The 13,423-nt window shown below is 38.4% G+C and overlaps 1 protein-coding gene across 10 annotated transcripts in view; it reads left to right on the forward strand.

Moving 5' to 3' along the window:
* The window catches only part of WDFY3 (WD repeat and FYVE domain containing 3), a 269,179-nt gene that overhangs the window by 171,668 nt on the left and 84,088 nt on the right, over positions 1-13,423 (forward strand). For all 10 annotated transcript variants that reach the window (XM_075998724.1, XM_075998728.1, XM_075998723.1 and 7 more), the window contains 6 exons: positions 1,262-1,414; positions 4,933-5,006; positions 5,088-5,249; positions 6,533-6,627; positions 11,207-11,327; positions 11,888-12,105. In XM_075998724.1, the coding sequence (XP_075854839.1) occupies positions 1,262-1,414; positions 4,933-5,006; positions 5,088-5,249; positions 6,533-6,627; positions 11,207-11,327; positions 11,888-12,105 (823 nt within the window). The remainder of the gene's footprint in view (positions 1-1,261; positions 1,415-4,932; positions 5,007-5,087; positions 5,250-6,532; positions 6,628-11,206; positions 11,328-11,887; positions 12,106-13,423) is intronic.

The following is a 13,423-nucleotide window of genomic DNA, read 5'->3' on the forward strand; positions in this document are numbered from 1 at the left end:
CCAGGCTAGAGTGAGTGCCGTGGCATCAGCCTGGCTCACAGCAACCTCCAACTCCTGGGCTCAAGCAATCCTTCTGTCTCAACCTCCCAAGTAGCTGGGACTACAGGCATGCGCCACCATGCCCGGCTCATTTTTTCTATATATATTAGTTGGCCAATGAATTTCTTTCTATTTATAGTAGAGACAGGGTCTCGCTCTTGCTCAGGCTGGTTTTGAACTCCTGACCTCGAGCAATCCGCCTGCCTCGGCCTCCCAGAGAGCTAGGATTACAGGCGTGAGCCACCGCACCTGGCCTTAACATTGCTTTGATAACAGCTGTATGTATCTTCAGAACTATGATTTGCATGTTTATTTTTTGCATGTTGTTGTTCTCTGTGGAAATAGGGATGAAATGAAAGAGAGTCCTGTCACCCTCCCCTCGAGAAATTGCTGGATCAGTGGTGGAGCCGGGGCTCTCCCCACTTTTCCTTGTCTCTCCGCTTTGTGATCTCTTACCTCCCTTCCTCAGAAGATGTGGAAGCCACTATATAATGAGCAGGGCATTGCTATTCCTGAAAACTCACGTGGAATTAAAAACACACAGCGTTCGTGTATTTACAGTCTGTACCAGATTTAGGCAGAAAGTTATCTGTAAGAGGAGAAACAAATATTTGAAACAAGATTAAATTCTTCTATCCTAGATGAAGCACAGATACCTTCTACAACTTTAGCCATTAGTTCTTGGTGGCGAATATACTGATTACTGTGTTATGTAGATATAATTACACTATTTTCATAAGTGCTTTGGAAAAATTTCAAAATGATTATTGGTAGCATTGTTCATCATAAAAACTAGGAACAATCTAAATGTACCAACAATACGAGAATGAGTAATTATACCGAAAACATCCCTTAGCGTATTATTCAGCCCTTTAAAATTATAATTATGGAGACTGTTTCGCAAAAGAAAAAAAATCCTTTCATGGGGAGAAAAATGTACAAAATTGTATGCACACAATGGCAACAGCTATTTAAATTATGGGTTCATGTAAAAGTAGATATTTTAATAATAGAGTGATAGGATCACTTTGTTCATCAGATTTTCTCTAATGTTATATTTTCATAATAAAAATTTAGAAGTCAGTTTGGAAGTCTCAGGAATTGCTCTCCATAGGATTCTCTGGCGTGTCTGTCTGTGGGTGTGTGTGTGTGTGTCTGTGTGTCTGTCTGTGTAATACATATGATGATTTATCAACAGGCATTTGCTGTCACTTTCTTGCAGTTGCTGGCCATGCTGCTCAAGAAGAAACGTTCGCTTCTCAACAGCCACATCCTCCATCTAACTTTCTCTTTGGTGGGGACTGTTGACAGTGGACACGAGACCTCCATTATTCCCAATTCAACCGCTTTTCAGGACCTCCTCTGCGATTTTGAAGTACGTACATAAACACTAACCGGTAGTAGATAATCAGTGAACCCATTTCTTCTTGTGCGATTATGGAGTTAAACCTATCTTATCTGTAAGATGTGTCTAAAGTCCTGTCATTTTCTCATGTTCATGTTAATGTCGTTTAGCAAAATACATAAAAAGTAGAGCAAGTGGACAGGGTTCCTTCTCTCCAAGACATTCCCTTTTGTAAATGTTTTAGAAGTGAAGTGGTGCAGCGCGTGTCTCTAAGCTAATCTGCCGTTGCCAGTGGCATGATAAGGGGCAAATACAGTTTCGTTAAACAGTTCTGATAGAAACTTTTCCTCGATAATTGGAAATGGGAATCTGCACCTGTAATTTTGGTTACTGGCAGCTACACAGTACATTAATAGCATTTCGTTTTACCAGAATTGCAGGATTTTCATTTCTGCTGTGTCGTTGCCCATAGCAGCGTGCACCCTGTCCTCTTAAGACGGCACTTAACCACTCACATCCTCTCTCCACTCAGCTTCTTGTCCACGGTACGTGGCATGGTACCCACCGTCGCCGCACACTAAACAGATGTAATATACCCTTGTCAGACTGTGGGATCTGCAGGCTTTATGACAGCAGAGATCGTCTCTATCTCATCTGTCTCTGTGTCCCCACCACCCAGCACAGTGCCTGGCACTGTGTTTGCTGCCGGTGATATCTAGGCCCTGACTCTTCTTCCTCGTAACCACTGGAAGGTTCCCTCCCAGACTCTGTGCCCTCATTGCTTCACTGAAACTATTTTCAAAGCTGGTGAACAGCCTCCTTCTAGGTAAAATGTATGGCTTGTACTCGGCTCTCAGCATCCACAGCCCTCGGTAGCGTTTGATAGAGTCTGTTTCCCCGTTCTTTCAACTCGCACTGTTCTCGGTAGCCCTCAGGAATCACTCGCCTGGGTGTGTCTTTCTTACTACTTTCTCTATAATCTTCTGTCCATAGAGTGTTCGGTATTCTACGTAAAAATGTCTATATTTTCCTTTATTTGTTGTTCTCTTTCCTTTAAACTCTCACTTAGTCCCACAGCCTCATGTCTATGGAGTTGACCCTCAGATCTTAATCTCTAACCTTCACATCTGAATACCAGACTTACTTCTGAGTTCTTGCTCAATATTTCTGTTTTTATGTCCCAGTAGCACCTTAACTAAACTTAACATCCCTCCCCAAATTAGTCCTTTCTTCTGACTTCCCTGTTTCTATTAAAAATACCACCAAGGCTAGGTGCGGTGGCTCACGCCTGTAATCCTAGCACTCTGGGAGGCCAAGGTGGGTAGATCGCTTGAATTCAGGGGTTCGAGACCAGCCTGAGCAAGAGTGAGGCCCTGTCTCTACTACAAATAGAAAAAAATCAGTGGGGCATCCTGGTGTGTGCCTATAGTCCCAGCTACTCGGGAGGCTGAGGCAGGAGGATCACTTGAACCCAGAAGTTTGAGGTTGCTGTGAGCTAGGCTGATGCCATAGCACTCTAGCCTGGGCAACAAAGTGAGACTCTGTCTCAATGAATGAATGAATAAAAAATACTAAAAAGAATAAATAAATAAATAAATAAACTAAAAAGACATACCATCATTGAAATTGAGAAATCAGTTTCCTTCTTCCTCTCTGTTTATAAAAAATCTGGTGTTAAATCATGTGGAGTCTACTTTCACATTCTAAATACCTTTTCTGCTTCTAATCCTAATCGAAGCCCTAATCAGTTCTTCTCTTGTCTGCTAGAATAACATCCCTTCTTTCCCCCTTTCCTCAGGCAATCCTTTGAGACCTCATTCTTTCAAGGGCATAATCATATCACTTATTCAAGAACTTCCCATGATTTCTTTTCCTACACAGCAAAGTACATGTGTCTCAGCCTGGTATTCAAAGTTCTAATACCCAAACCTCTTACTCTTTTAGAAAGCACTTACTGAATATTTTTGAGCCAAGCTCTGTATTAGTTACTAAGGATGTGAAAACAAAAGGCAGAGTCCATGTCTCAAGGCATTTAGTCCATTAGAAGAAAAAGACAAACAGATCATTTAAGACTCATGAAAGCAGAGAGGTACGCAGAAAGGATTATGGGAATACTCAGGAGACCTGCCATTAACATGACATTAACTCAGCCTGACCTTGTTTTCATCTGGTAACTGACACATTTGAATCAAGGATTATCTTTAATTTTAGGTTTCCGATTAAAATTTAATATGCAAACATCAGAAATTTAGTTGCTTAACAAATTTTGGCTTTATTTTACAGTACCCTGCTCGCTTTATGGCTTCAGTATAACATCCCCAGTCACCCCAAACCACAAGTGATCTTTCAGTATCTAATTCCTTCCAGTTTTTGAATAGCCATTGGACAAATACAAGTAAAATAATTATAATAGCATACAAACATTTTCTTTTTTAGTGATTGTTCTAGAATTTATAATATGCATCTAAAACAATTCAGTCTGTCTTTGGAGACTATTATACCTTGTATAAATACCTGCAGTGAAATACTTCCCTTTTTCCCTTTCCACCCTCTGTGCTATTGTTGTCATTCCGTTTACTTCTATACGTTTATAATCCCCACAATAGTTTGTGTTATTTTTGCTCTAAATGGTCAATTATTTTTAAAAGACATTTAAGTAATCTTTTTTACTTGCCCACATACATAGTATCGATGGCATTCTTCCTTTATGTAAATCTAAAATTCTGTCTTGTAAAATTCTTCTGCCTGGAGAAAGTCTTTTAACATTTCTTGTAGTGCAGGTCTGCTGGCAGTGTATGGTCTCATCTGGAGAAGTCTACTTCTTCTTCCTTTCTGAAGGATACTTTTGCATGGAATAGAATTCTAGTTGACTGTTTTTATTCTCTTCCCATTTTAAAGATGTCAGTCATTCAGTTGTCCTCTTCTGCTTAGGTTTATTGATCTGTAAGTTTGTCATTTTCATCAAATATGAAATTTTTTAGCCATTTTTTGAACTGTGTTTCTTGCGCCTCCCTCCCTTTTCTAGACAACAATTACACCTATCTTAGATTGCTTGATACTGTTTCACAAATCACTAATACACTAAATCTGGTTGTTTCTTTTCAGTATTTTTTTTCTTACAGTTCGTTTTGAATAGTTTCTATTGTTGGGTCTTCAAGTTTACTGAATTGTTTTTCTGCAGTTTCTAGTCTGGTATCAGTACCATCTAGTACATTTTTCATTTTAGGTATTTTATTTTTCATGTCTAGTAGTTTGTTTTGGGGCTTTGGCTATCTTCCATTTCATTTCTTATCATTTTCATGTTTTCCATTATATTCTTTATTATATGGGGCATATTTAGGACTTTTTGATAGTGGGTTAATTTCATCATTTCTGTTACTTTGGAGACTATTTATTAGCCCTATTTTTTTTTCCCTGCATACGAGCAGTTTTATAGGGCTTTACAAAATAATTATGTGATATAAGTTACATGTACTGTATTTCTGTTTGTTGGATTGGCATTGTATTTTTTAACCTTAAATATACCACTGTTCTTTATTTTATTATAGGTCTGGCTCCACGCACCGTATGAACTTCATCTTTCCTTATTTGAACACTTCATCGAACTGCTCACAGAGTCCAGGTATTTAGTTCATACCCATGTGGTTGTTTGGTTATGGGAAAGGTGCATAGTCCAGTGCATAAAATCTTCTTTCTGTTATAGTGAAGCTTCAAAGAATGCCAAATTAATGAGGGAATTCCAGTTAATCCCAAAGCTGCTACTGACTCTGCGAGACATGTCTCTGTCCCAGCCCACTATCGCTGCCATCAGTAACGTGCTGAGCTTCTTGCTGCAAGGCTTCCCCAACGGCAATGACCTGCTCAGGTAGCGAAGACTCCTCTGTTTGTCTTGTTATTAAAGTGAAAGCGCCACTGAGCCTACGATGGATGCGATTGGTTCCGATTCCTGTGTAATAACATCTGTAATGTTAATACTATTCAGGATATTTGTGAGGCATGGAAAACACACACATCTTAGCATCTTTATGGAGCAAGGCCAGTTGTTGCCGCTAGTGAGTAATAGAATTTTGGTGAGAAAGGGCCTGGACATAAAAGCGTTCATAAGTGTGTGTACACTTGTAATTACATGCACACACACACACCCCTAGAGCGGACATGCCATCTTTTTTCTATTTGGTCTCTATTACTCAAGTACAAGGTGATGTTTTATCATTGCATGTTCAGAGTTTTTGTATAATGTGAGTAATATTTTGCTGACAATGTGAAATGTGGTTTAAGGCATATTTAGGGAGTGTGTGAGAAATGTTCTTGTGTTCACATGACAACCCCCAGTTTGGAAGATTATGGGTATTATGGAAGGAAAACAAGAAAAACAAACTACCCCAAGCAAAGTATTTTCCAAGTAGAGAATTGTTTAGTCTGGATTTGATCACTCCTTTTCATGTGATCTCCCAGGCATCTCAGATGAATTCACACCCATTTATTTGATTATTCTCTATAGACTAATATCTAATCTGTGTGCTTGCACTTTTATATTCATTTACCTTAAAAACGTGTTTGCTTGTTTTTTTTAACTCATTGACAGATTTAAAACTGGAGCTGAAGAATTATTTTGGAGAATTGTAACTATCATTATCGACAACGATTATTTAAAACTTATCCTAGGATTATAATGATCACTTTGCTAAAACATGTCGAAGTTTTTAATTTTTTCCTTAAAGTGAAGAAACCAAGTACCCACAGAAATTAAACTACTTGTCCCAGGTTATATGGTTATGAAGTAAAGAGCCAGGATTTTAATCTTATCTGTAAACCCAACTACAGTGGGTCCATATAGAGAACGTTAGGACATTTTAATTTGGATCGTGCAGTTTGGTTCTTGAAACAGTTTGGGTGTTAGTATGTTAAAGAATTCGTATTTCTGGAAAACTGTATTTTCCCTATATTTTAAGAACATTATTGTATATAATGTCACTTGAGATAGCCCAGAGGAAGTAAACCAAATACAATCACCTAAGGGTCCATTAAAGATTAGTCAAAATAAGCACGATTTTTTTTTTCTTTGTATTTTATTTCTTTGTACTTTGTTGTTTGTTTTGGGGAGAAGAAAAATCAAATCCATAACGTTTTCTTTTCCTTTATTTAAAGGTTTGGCCAGTTTATTTCTTCTACTTTGCCAACCTTTGCAGTTTGTGAGAAATTTGTAGTTATGGAAATAAATAATGAAGAGAAGCTTGACACTGGTGAGTTGATTCTGGAGTTTGGAAAAGTTAGTGTGGTCAGCTAATGACCATGCCCCTTTTTCTTCTGGCACAAACTAGGCCTGACTGAAGTATATGTCATAATATTATATCACTTTTCTCCTTACATTACTTTTTGTGGTCTTTCACACATGTTATTTGTCTTATTTCAGGCCTATGCAATATATAGAAGTACAGTGTTGCCTACAAAATTCAATAGGGTGTTAATTTTACTTGGAAAATAAAATCTTTTCCGATTTTTAGAGTATTCATAATGCTTATTTTTCCTCCTTTGTTCTCATATATTTTCCAGTTGCATATTCTAGGACAGGAGAGTTGCCTTTTAGATTGACCTCTGGAATTAAATTCACAGAATCCGAAATGTGTTCAGCATCATTTACATTATTACCCTGTTAACGTTATTCCAAAATCATGTCACACAAATGGTTTCCTTTAAACTCTCACCACCCTTTCCTCCTGGAGGCTCAAGAAGAAATAACTATCGTAGTAAGCGTGACTGCCTCCCAGAGGAGTTCTTCTCCGGGCTGGCTGTCCCTCCCGAGCACAGCCTCTCCTGGGCTTCGTGAATACGGGAAAGCAGACTAATCACGGCTTTCAAAGGAGAGGTGGGGAGATTTGAGTGACTAGCCGCAAGTCAGAGTATGTTAGCGATGGAGGCAGGACCAGCACGTCAGAGCCCTGACCATCACCTTCTGCCAGTTCACATGGAGCAAAGTCGGTATTTCTTTGGTGAAGCAAATTAGCAGTGGATGAGAAGAGTTAAAGATCAGGACAATGTAAAACACACATTAAGTGTTCTATATAATCTTGCAACAACCCTATGAAATCGGTACTGTTATTCCAATTTGACAAGAGAGGAAACTGTGGCCCAGGAAGATGTAAGTTAAAAGAAACAAACCCAGGGTCACACCACTGCCTACACTGGAACTAAGTAGTCCAAACCAGCATTCTAAGCTTTTAACTGCTATATTATTCTACCATATGCAAAGATTATTTCTAAGTTTTGATTTGAATATAAGCTGAGTAGTTATGAATTAGAAAGTGAAAATAGAGATCGTTGGAAATACATAACACATTTTTTTCAAGGTATAAAAACACAGTAAAAATAGTTCTCTGATCTTCATATTTCCTCGCTGTCTATGAAATTCAGTAACCACAGTGGTATTGTAAAGTTTTTTTTTTTAATACATAGAGCATTGTAGAGGGATGTGTAAATTAGTAAAGGTGGAGGTGGCTGTGGCAATTTTCTTAAAATAGGACAATGGTTTGAGATGATGGATATACTAATTACCCTGATTTAAAAATTATACATTATATACATGTATAGAAATACCACACTGTACCCCATAGATATAGACAATTACTATATATTAATTAAAACCAAGCAAAAAGCAAAAAAAAAAAACAAACCATTATTGAAGAGTGGGCTGCATGAATTGACTCTTCCTTTCAACAGTGATTCCTCTGTAGCATGTGACGCTGTGTGATAGCATTTTACCCACAGTAGGACCTCTTTCAAAATTGGAGTCTGTCCTCTCAAAAACTATCACTGCTTTATCAACTAGGTTCATGTAATATTCTGAATCCTTTGTCATTTCAGCACTGTTTTTACAGCATCTTTACCAGGAATATAGATTCCTTCTCAAGAAACCACTTTCTTTGCTTATCCATAAGAAGAAGCTTTTATCTGCTAAAATTCTATCGTGCGATTGCAGCAATTCAGTTGTATCTTTAGGCTTCACTTCTGATTCTGGTTCTCTTTGTTTCTACCAAATCTGTATTTCCTCCGCTGAAGTCTTAAACCTCTCAAAGTCATCCATGGGGGTTGGAATCAACTTCTTCTAAACTTGTGTTAATGTTTATGTTGACCTCTTTCCATGAATCATGAGTGTTCTTAGTGACATGTAGAATGGTGAATGCTTTCCAAAAGGATTTCAATTTACTTTGCCCAGATCCATCAGCGGAATCACGGACCATGGCAACTATAGCCTTATGAAATGTATTTCTTAAATGATAAGACTTGAAAGTTAAAATTACTCCTTGATTCATGGGCTGCAGAATGTATGTTGTTGTGGTAAAAGGCATGAAAATGATATTAATCTTGTACATCTCCATCTACATCTTGGATGACCAGTTGCATTGTTGATGGGCAGTAATATTTTGAAAGAAATCTTTTTTCCTGAGCAGTAGGTGGCAATTAGTGGGCTTAAAATATTCAGTAAACCATGCTGTACACAGATGGGTTGTCACCTAGACTTTATTGTTCCATTTCTAGAGCACAGGTAGAGTAGACTTAGCATAATTTTTAAGGACCCTGGAGTTTTCCAAATGATAAATGAGCATTGGCTTTAAGTCATCAGCTGTATTAGCTACTTATAAGCAAGTCAGCCTGCCCTTTGAGGCTTTGAAGCCAGATATTGACTAGTCTTCTCTAGCTATGAAACTCCTAGATGGCTTCTTCTTCCAATAAAAGCCTGTTTCATCTACATTGAAGATCTTGTTGTTTTTCTGGAGCCACCCTGATCAATGATCTTAGCCAGATCTTCTGGGTAACGTGCTGCAGCTTCTACATCAGCAGTTACTGTTTCAGCTTATACTTAATTCTTTTCTTAAACCTTGTGAACCAACCTGTACTCGCTTCTAACTTTTTCTTCTGCAGCTTTCTGACCTCTCCCAGCTCTTATAGAATGGAAGGGAGAGTTGGGGCCTTGCTCTGAATGGGGCTTTGGCTTAAGGGAATGTTGAGGCTGATTTGATCTTCTACCCAGACCACTTACACTTTATCCCTGTCAGCAATAAGGTTGTTCGATTTTCTTTTCTTTCTTTTTTTTTTTTTTGAGACGGAGTCTCACTTTGTGGCCCAGGCTAGAGTGAGTGCCGTGGCATCAGCCTAGTTCACAGCAGCCTCAAACTCCTGGGCTCAAGTAATCCTACTGCCTCAGCCTCCCAAGTAGCTGGGACTACAGGCATGCACCGCCATGCCCGGCTAATTTTTTATATATATATATTAGTTGGCCAATTAATTTCTTTCTATTTATAGTAGAGACGGGGTCGCGCCCTTGCTCAGGGTGGTCTCGAACTCCTGACCTGGAGCAATCCTCCTGCCTCGGCCTCCCAGAGTGCTAGGATGACAGGCGTGAGCCACCCCGCCCGGCCTTCCGTTTTCTTATCATTCGTATTTTCGCTGGCATAGCACTTTGACTTTCCTTCAAGAACTTTCCCTTTGCGTTCTCAACTTGACTGAATGCTTAGCATGAGAGGCCTAGCTCTCTGCACCTGTCTCAGCTTTCAGTATGCCTTCCTGACTAACTGTCATTACTTCTAGGTTTTGATTTAAAGTGGGAGATATGTGACTCTTCCTTTCACTTGAACATTTAGAGGCCATTGTAGGGTTGTTAGCTGGCCTAATTTCAATGTTGTGTCTCAGGAACTAGGGAGGTGTCCGACAAGAGGGAGAGTGATGGGGACTGGCTGGTCATTGGAGCAGTCAGAACACACACAGCATCAGTTAGGTTTGCTGTCTTACATGGGTGCAGTTCCTGGCACCCTGAACAAATACTAACATCAAGGATCACTAATCACCGATCACCATAACAGACATTATAATAATGGAAAGGTTCTGACTCCAGGGTCATGGGGGGGGCAAGGGCAATATACGTAGTAACCTCAACATTTGTACTACCCCCATAATATGCTGAAAAAAAGAAAATTTAGAAAAGAAAAAAAATAAAAAGAAAATAATGGAAAGGTTTGAAATATTGACAGAATCACCAAAATATGACAGACACACAAAGTGCGCACATGCAGTGGGAAAAAATGGTGCCAGTAGACTTGCTAGACAGACATAGGGTTGCCACGAACCTTCAGTTTATAAAAAACACAGCATCTGCGGAGCACAGTAAGGCAGAGTCCAGTAAAAGGAGGTCTGCCTCTCTGGGGGCTGAGACCCACTAACCTGAAGCTCTTTCGTGGTAGAACTGGGCCCCAGGACTCTGGGCTGCTGATTGCCCAGTTCTGTGTGCTTCCGTGAAACTGTCCGCTGAGAACCACCGCGTTCCTTTCCCAGTTTCTCTTTGTGTGCCCGCGCCTCACTTCTGTGCTCTTCAATTCTCACTTTCCTTCAGGTATTAAATTCATTGCATAAGTTTACATTGCCTGTTTTTTTTCGATTTTTAAATCTTACAGATTTAGGTATGTCCTTCAAAAAGAAACTAAACACTTTTGGGAAGGTTGAGGGTCCGTCCCTGGTAATTACTGTTGTTATTTGTATCATCCTCATTTGGTGGCTTTCCCCTACGATGGGAAGGGGGTGGGAATATTAATGTAAAAAAAGGGCCCACATAGGCTTTGTTATCACTAGTTTAGGAAATGTCAAATGTAAATGAAGAATTTTGAGGGCTCGAAAGAGAAATGATTTAACCCTATTTCTTGCTCATTTTAGTGGAAAGCACTCCTAAAGAAATGTTTCCTAAAAGATACATTTTTTTCAGTGAGATTTCAAATAATCATGTCAGATATTTTATCTGTTAGGGGGATTTTAATATATTTATTTTTGTTTTAGGAACAGAAGAGGAGTTTGGAGGTCTTGTATCTGCTAATCTTATACTTTTGAGGAACAGACTTCTAGATATCTTGCTAAAACTAATTTATACATCTAAAGAAAAGACAAGCATTAATTTGCAGTAAGTAAAACCTTTTTGGAATTGGTTGTACCCATTGCTATTACTGCTTTGTTCATGTTAGACAAAAGAAGGACTGGCCACTGACTTTAAACAGATTTTTTTTTTTGAGACAGTGTCTCACTCTGTTGCCTGGGCTAGAGAGCCATGGTATCAGCCTAGCTCACAGCAACCTCAGACTCCTGGGCTCAAGCGATCCTCCTGCCTCAGCCTCCCAAGTAGCTGGGACTACAGGCATGCGCCACCATGCCCGGCTAATTTTTTCTATATATTTTAGTTGGCCAATTAATTCCTTTCTATTTTTAGTGGAGACAGGGTCTCGCTCTTGCTCAGGCTTGTCTCAATCTCCTGACCTCGAGCGATCCTCCCGCCTCGGCCTCCCAGAGTGCTAGGATTACAGGCGTGAGCCACCGTTCCCAGCCTAAACAGAATTTTTTAGCCCTAAATAATGAAGCCTAGTCTTATTTTTTGTGTTTTAATTTGAAATCCTAATCTTTTAAATTATTTTTATTTATATATATATATATATATATATGCATACACATCCATCTGTCTTTGAACAGAGCTTGCGAAGAACTGGTCAAGACGCTGGGTTTTGACTGGATCATGATGTTCATGGAAGAACACTTGCATTCCACCACAGTCACGGCGGCAATGAGGATTCTCGTCGTCCTACTGAGCAATCAGTCCATTCTTATCAAGTTTAAAGAAGGACTCAGTGGCGGAGGATGGCTCGAACAGACAGATTCCGTCTTAACCAACAAGATTGGAACTGTGTTAGGTATGAGACCATTATAGTCAGCTGCCTGAAAATAAGCTGTTCTGTTTTGTTTTTAAATCTTACGTCAATGTAGACTCCAACTTATCTGATAATGATTTCAAGAGTTTTGAATTTTAATTAATGATACAATGAAAAGCTTAGAAGATTTCAAATTTGTTTTTTGTTTTTTTTTTTTAATAACTAATCAATCTGAAGTCAGGGATAAGATATTACGATTTGAAAATTCAGGGAATTCCTCGGGATATTTTTGTAGTATAGGTCCCTTTCTATTCTGTAAGTTAATAATTAGCAAATTAGTAGAACTGAATTAATGATAATCAACATTTATTTTTTTTTGTTTCTGCCAGTTCCTAAACACTTGTCATGTAATTAATAACATTTCATTTTTGCAGTACCTCTATGAGGTGTAAATACCATCATACCCATTTTACAGATTAGAAAGCCAAGGCTTAGAAGTGAAGTCGCTTGTGACATAACTAGGAAGTGTCAAAATTTGGATCCATTTCACTCATGCCCGAAGGGCTTTTGGCAATTATGTTATATTGCCGCTCAAGGATTGAAGCTCAATCGGTGTTTCAACCAAAGCTGCTATTTTCAACATACAATTGATCATTTCCCTAATACTAGAAAATTGCAGTTTCCTATGTTAGATTTATTTTAACTTGTATGTATGTGTCTGTTCATATTAGTGATCTCACCTTGGAAAATATTTACTCGAAAATAATTTTTTATGGGAAAGTACACTCATTCAACTCCTAAATTACTTTAAAAATACGTTTGTCACTGAAACATTACATTTTAAAATCATAATTGTTGTATGTCTGATCTGAAGGAACTCATATCATGAGTATTTACTCTTGTCTGTAGGAAAATGGGGGATCACAATTTAATATGCAATTTATTTATAGAAAAAAGTAACTATCAATATCTGTGTTCTGACTGTACTACTACTTCAAATATCAAAGCAATGATAGGAAGACAGATCTTTCAGTGTAGTACTATTTTATTGTATTTCACATGTGAAAAACATCTGAACAAACATTGTATGTGATAAAGAAAAAGTGACCCACCATTTTCATTTCACTGTGAAATGATTTCTCAAGAAAATTGTTTCAAAATACACACTTTAAATTGTAATCATAAATACTTATGTGCTTGATAAATAGATCGCTATTTTGCATGAACCGTGGGAAATGTGAGTTCTGTTGAATATGTAAGTTATAAATGCTAATTGATAACACTGCTTCTTTTGAAGGCCAAAAGCAGCAGTAATAATAACACCTAAGATTTTTAATGCTATATTGTGGTTTGCAAAATT

This window comes from Microcebus murinus, chromosome 29, assembly GCF_040939455.1.
Source record: "Microcebus murinus isolate Inina chromosome 29, M.murinus_Inina_mat1.0, whole genome shotgun sequence".
Classification (NCBI taxonomy): Eukaryota; Metazoa; Chordata; class Mammalia; order Primates; family Cheirogaleidae; genus Microcebus; species Microcebus murinus.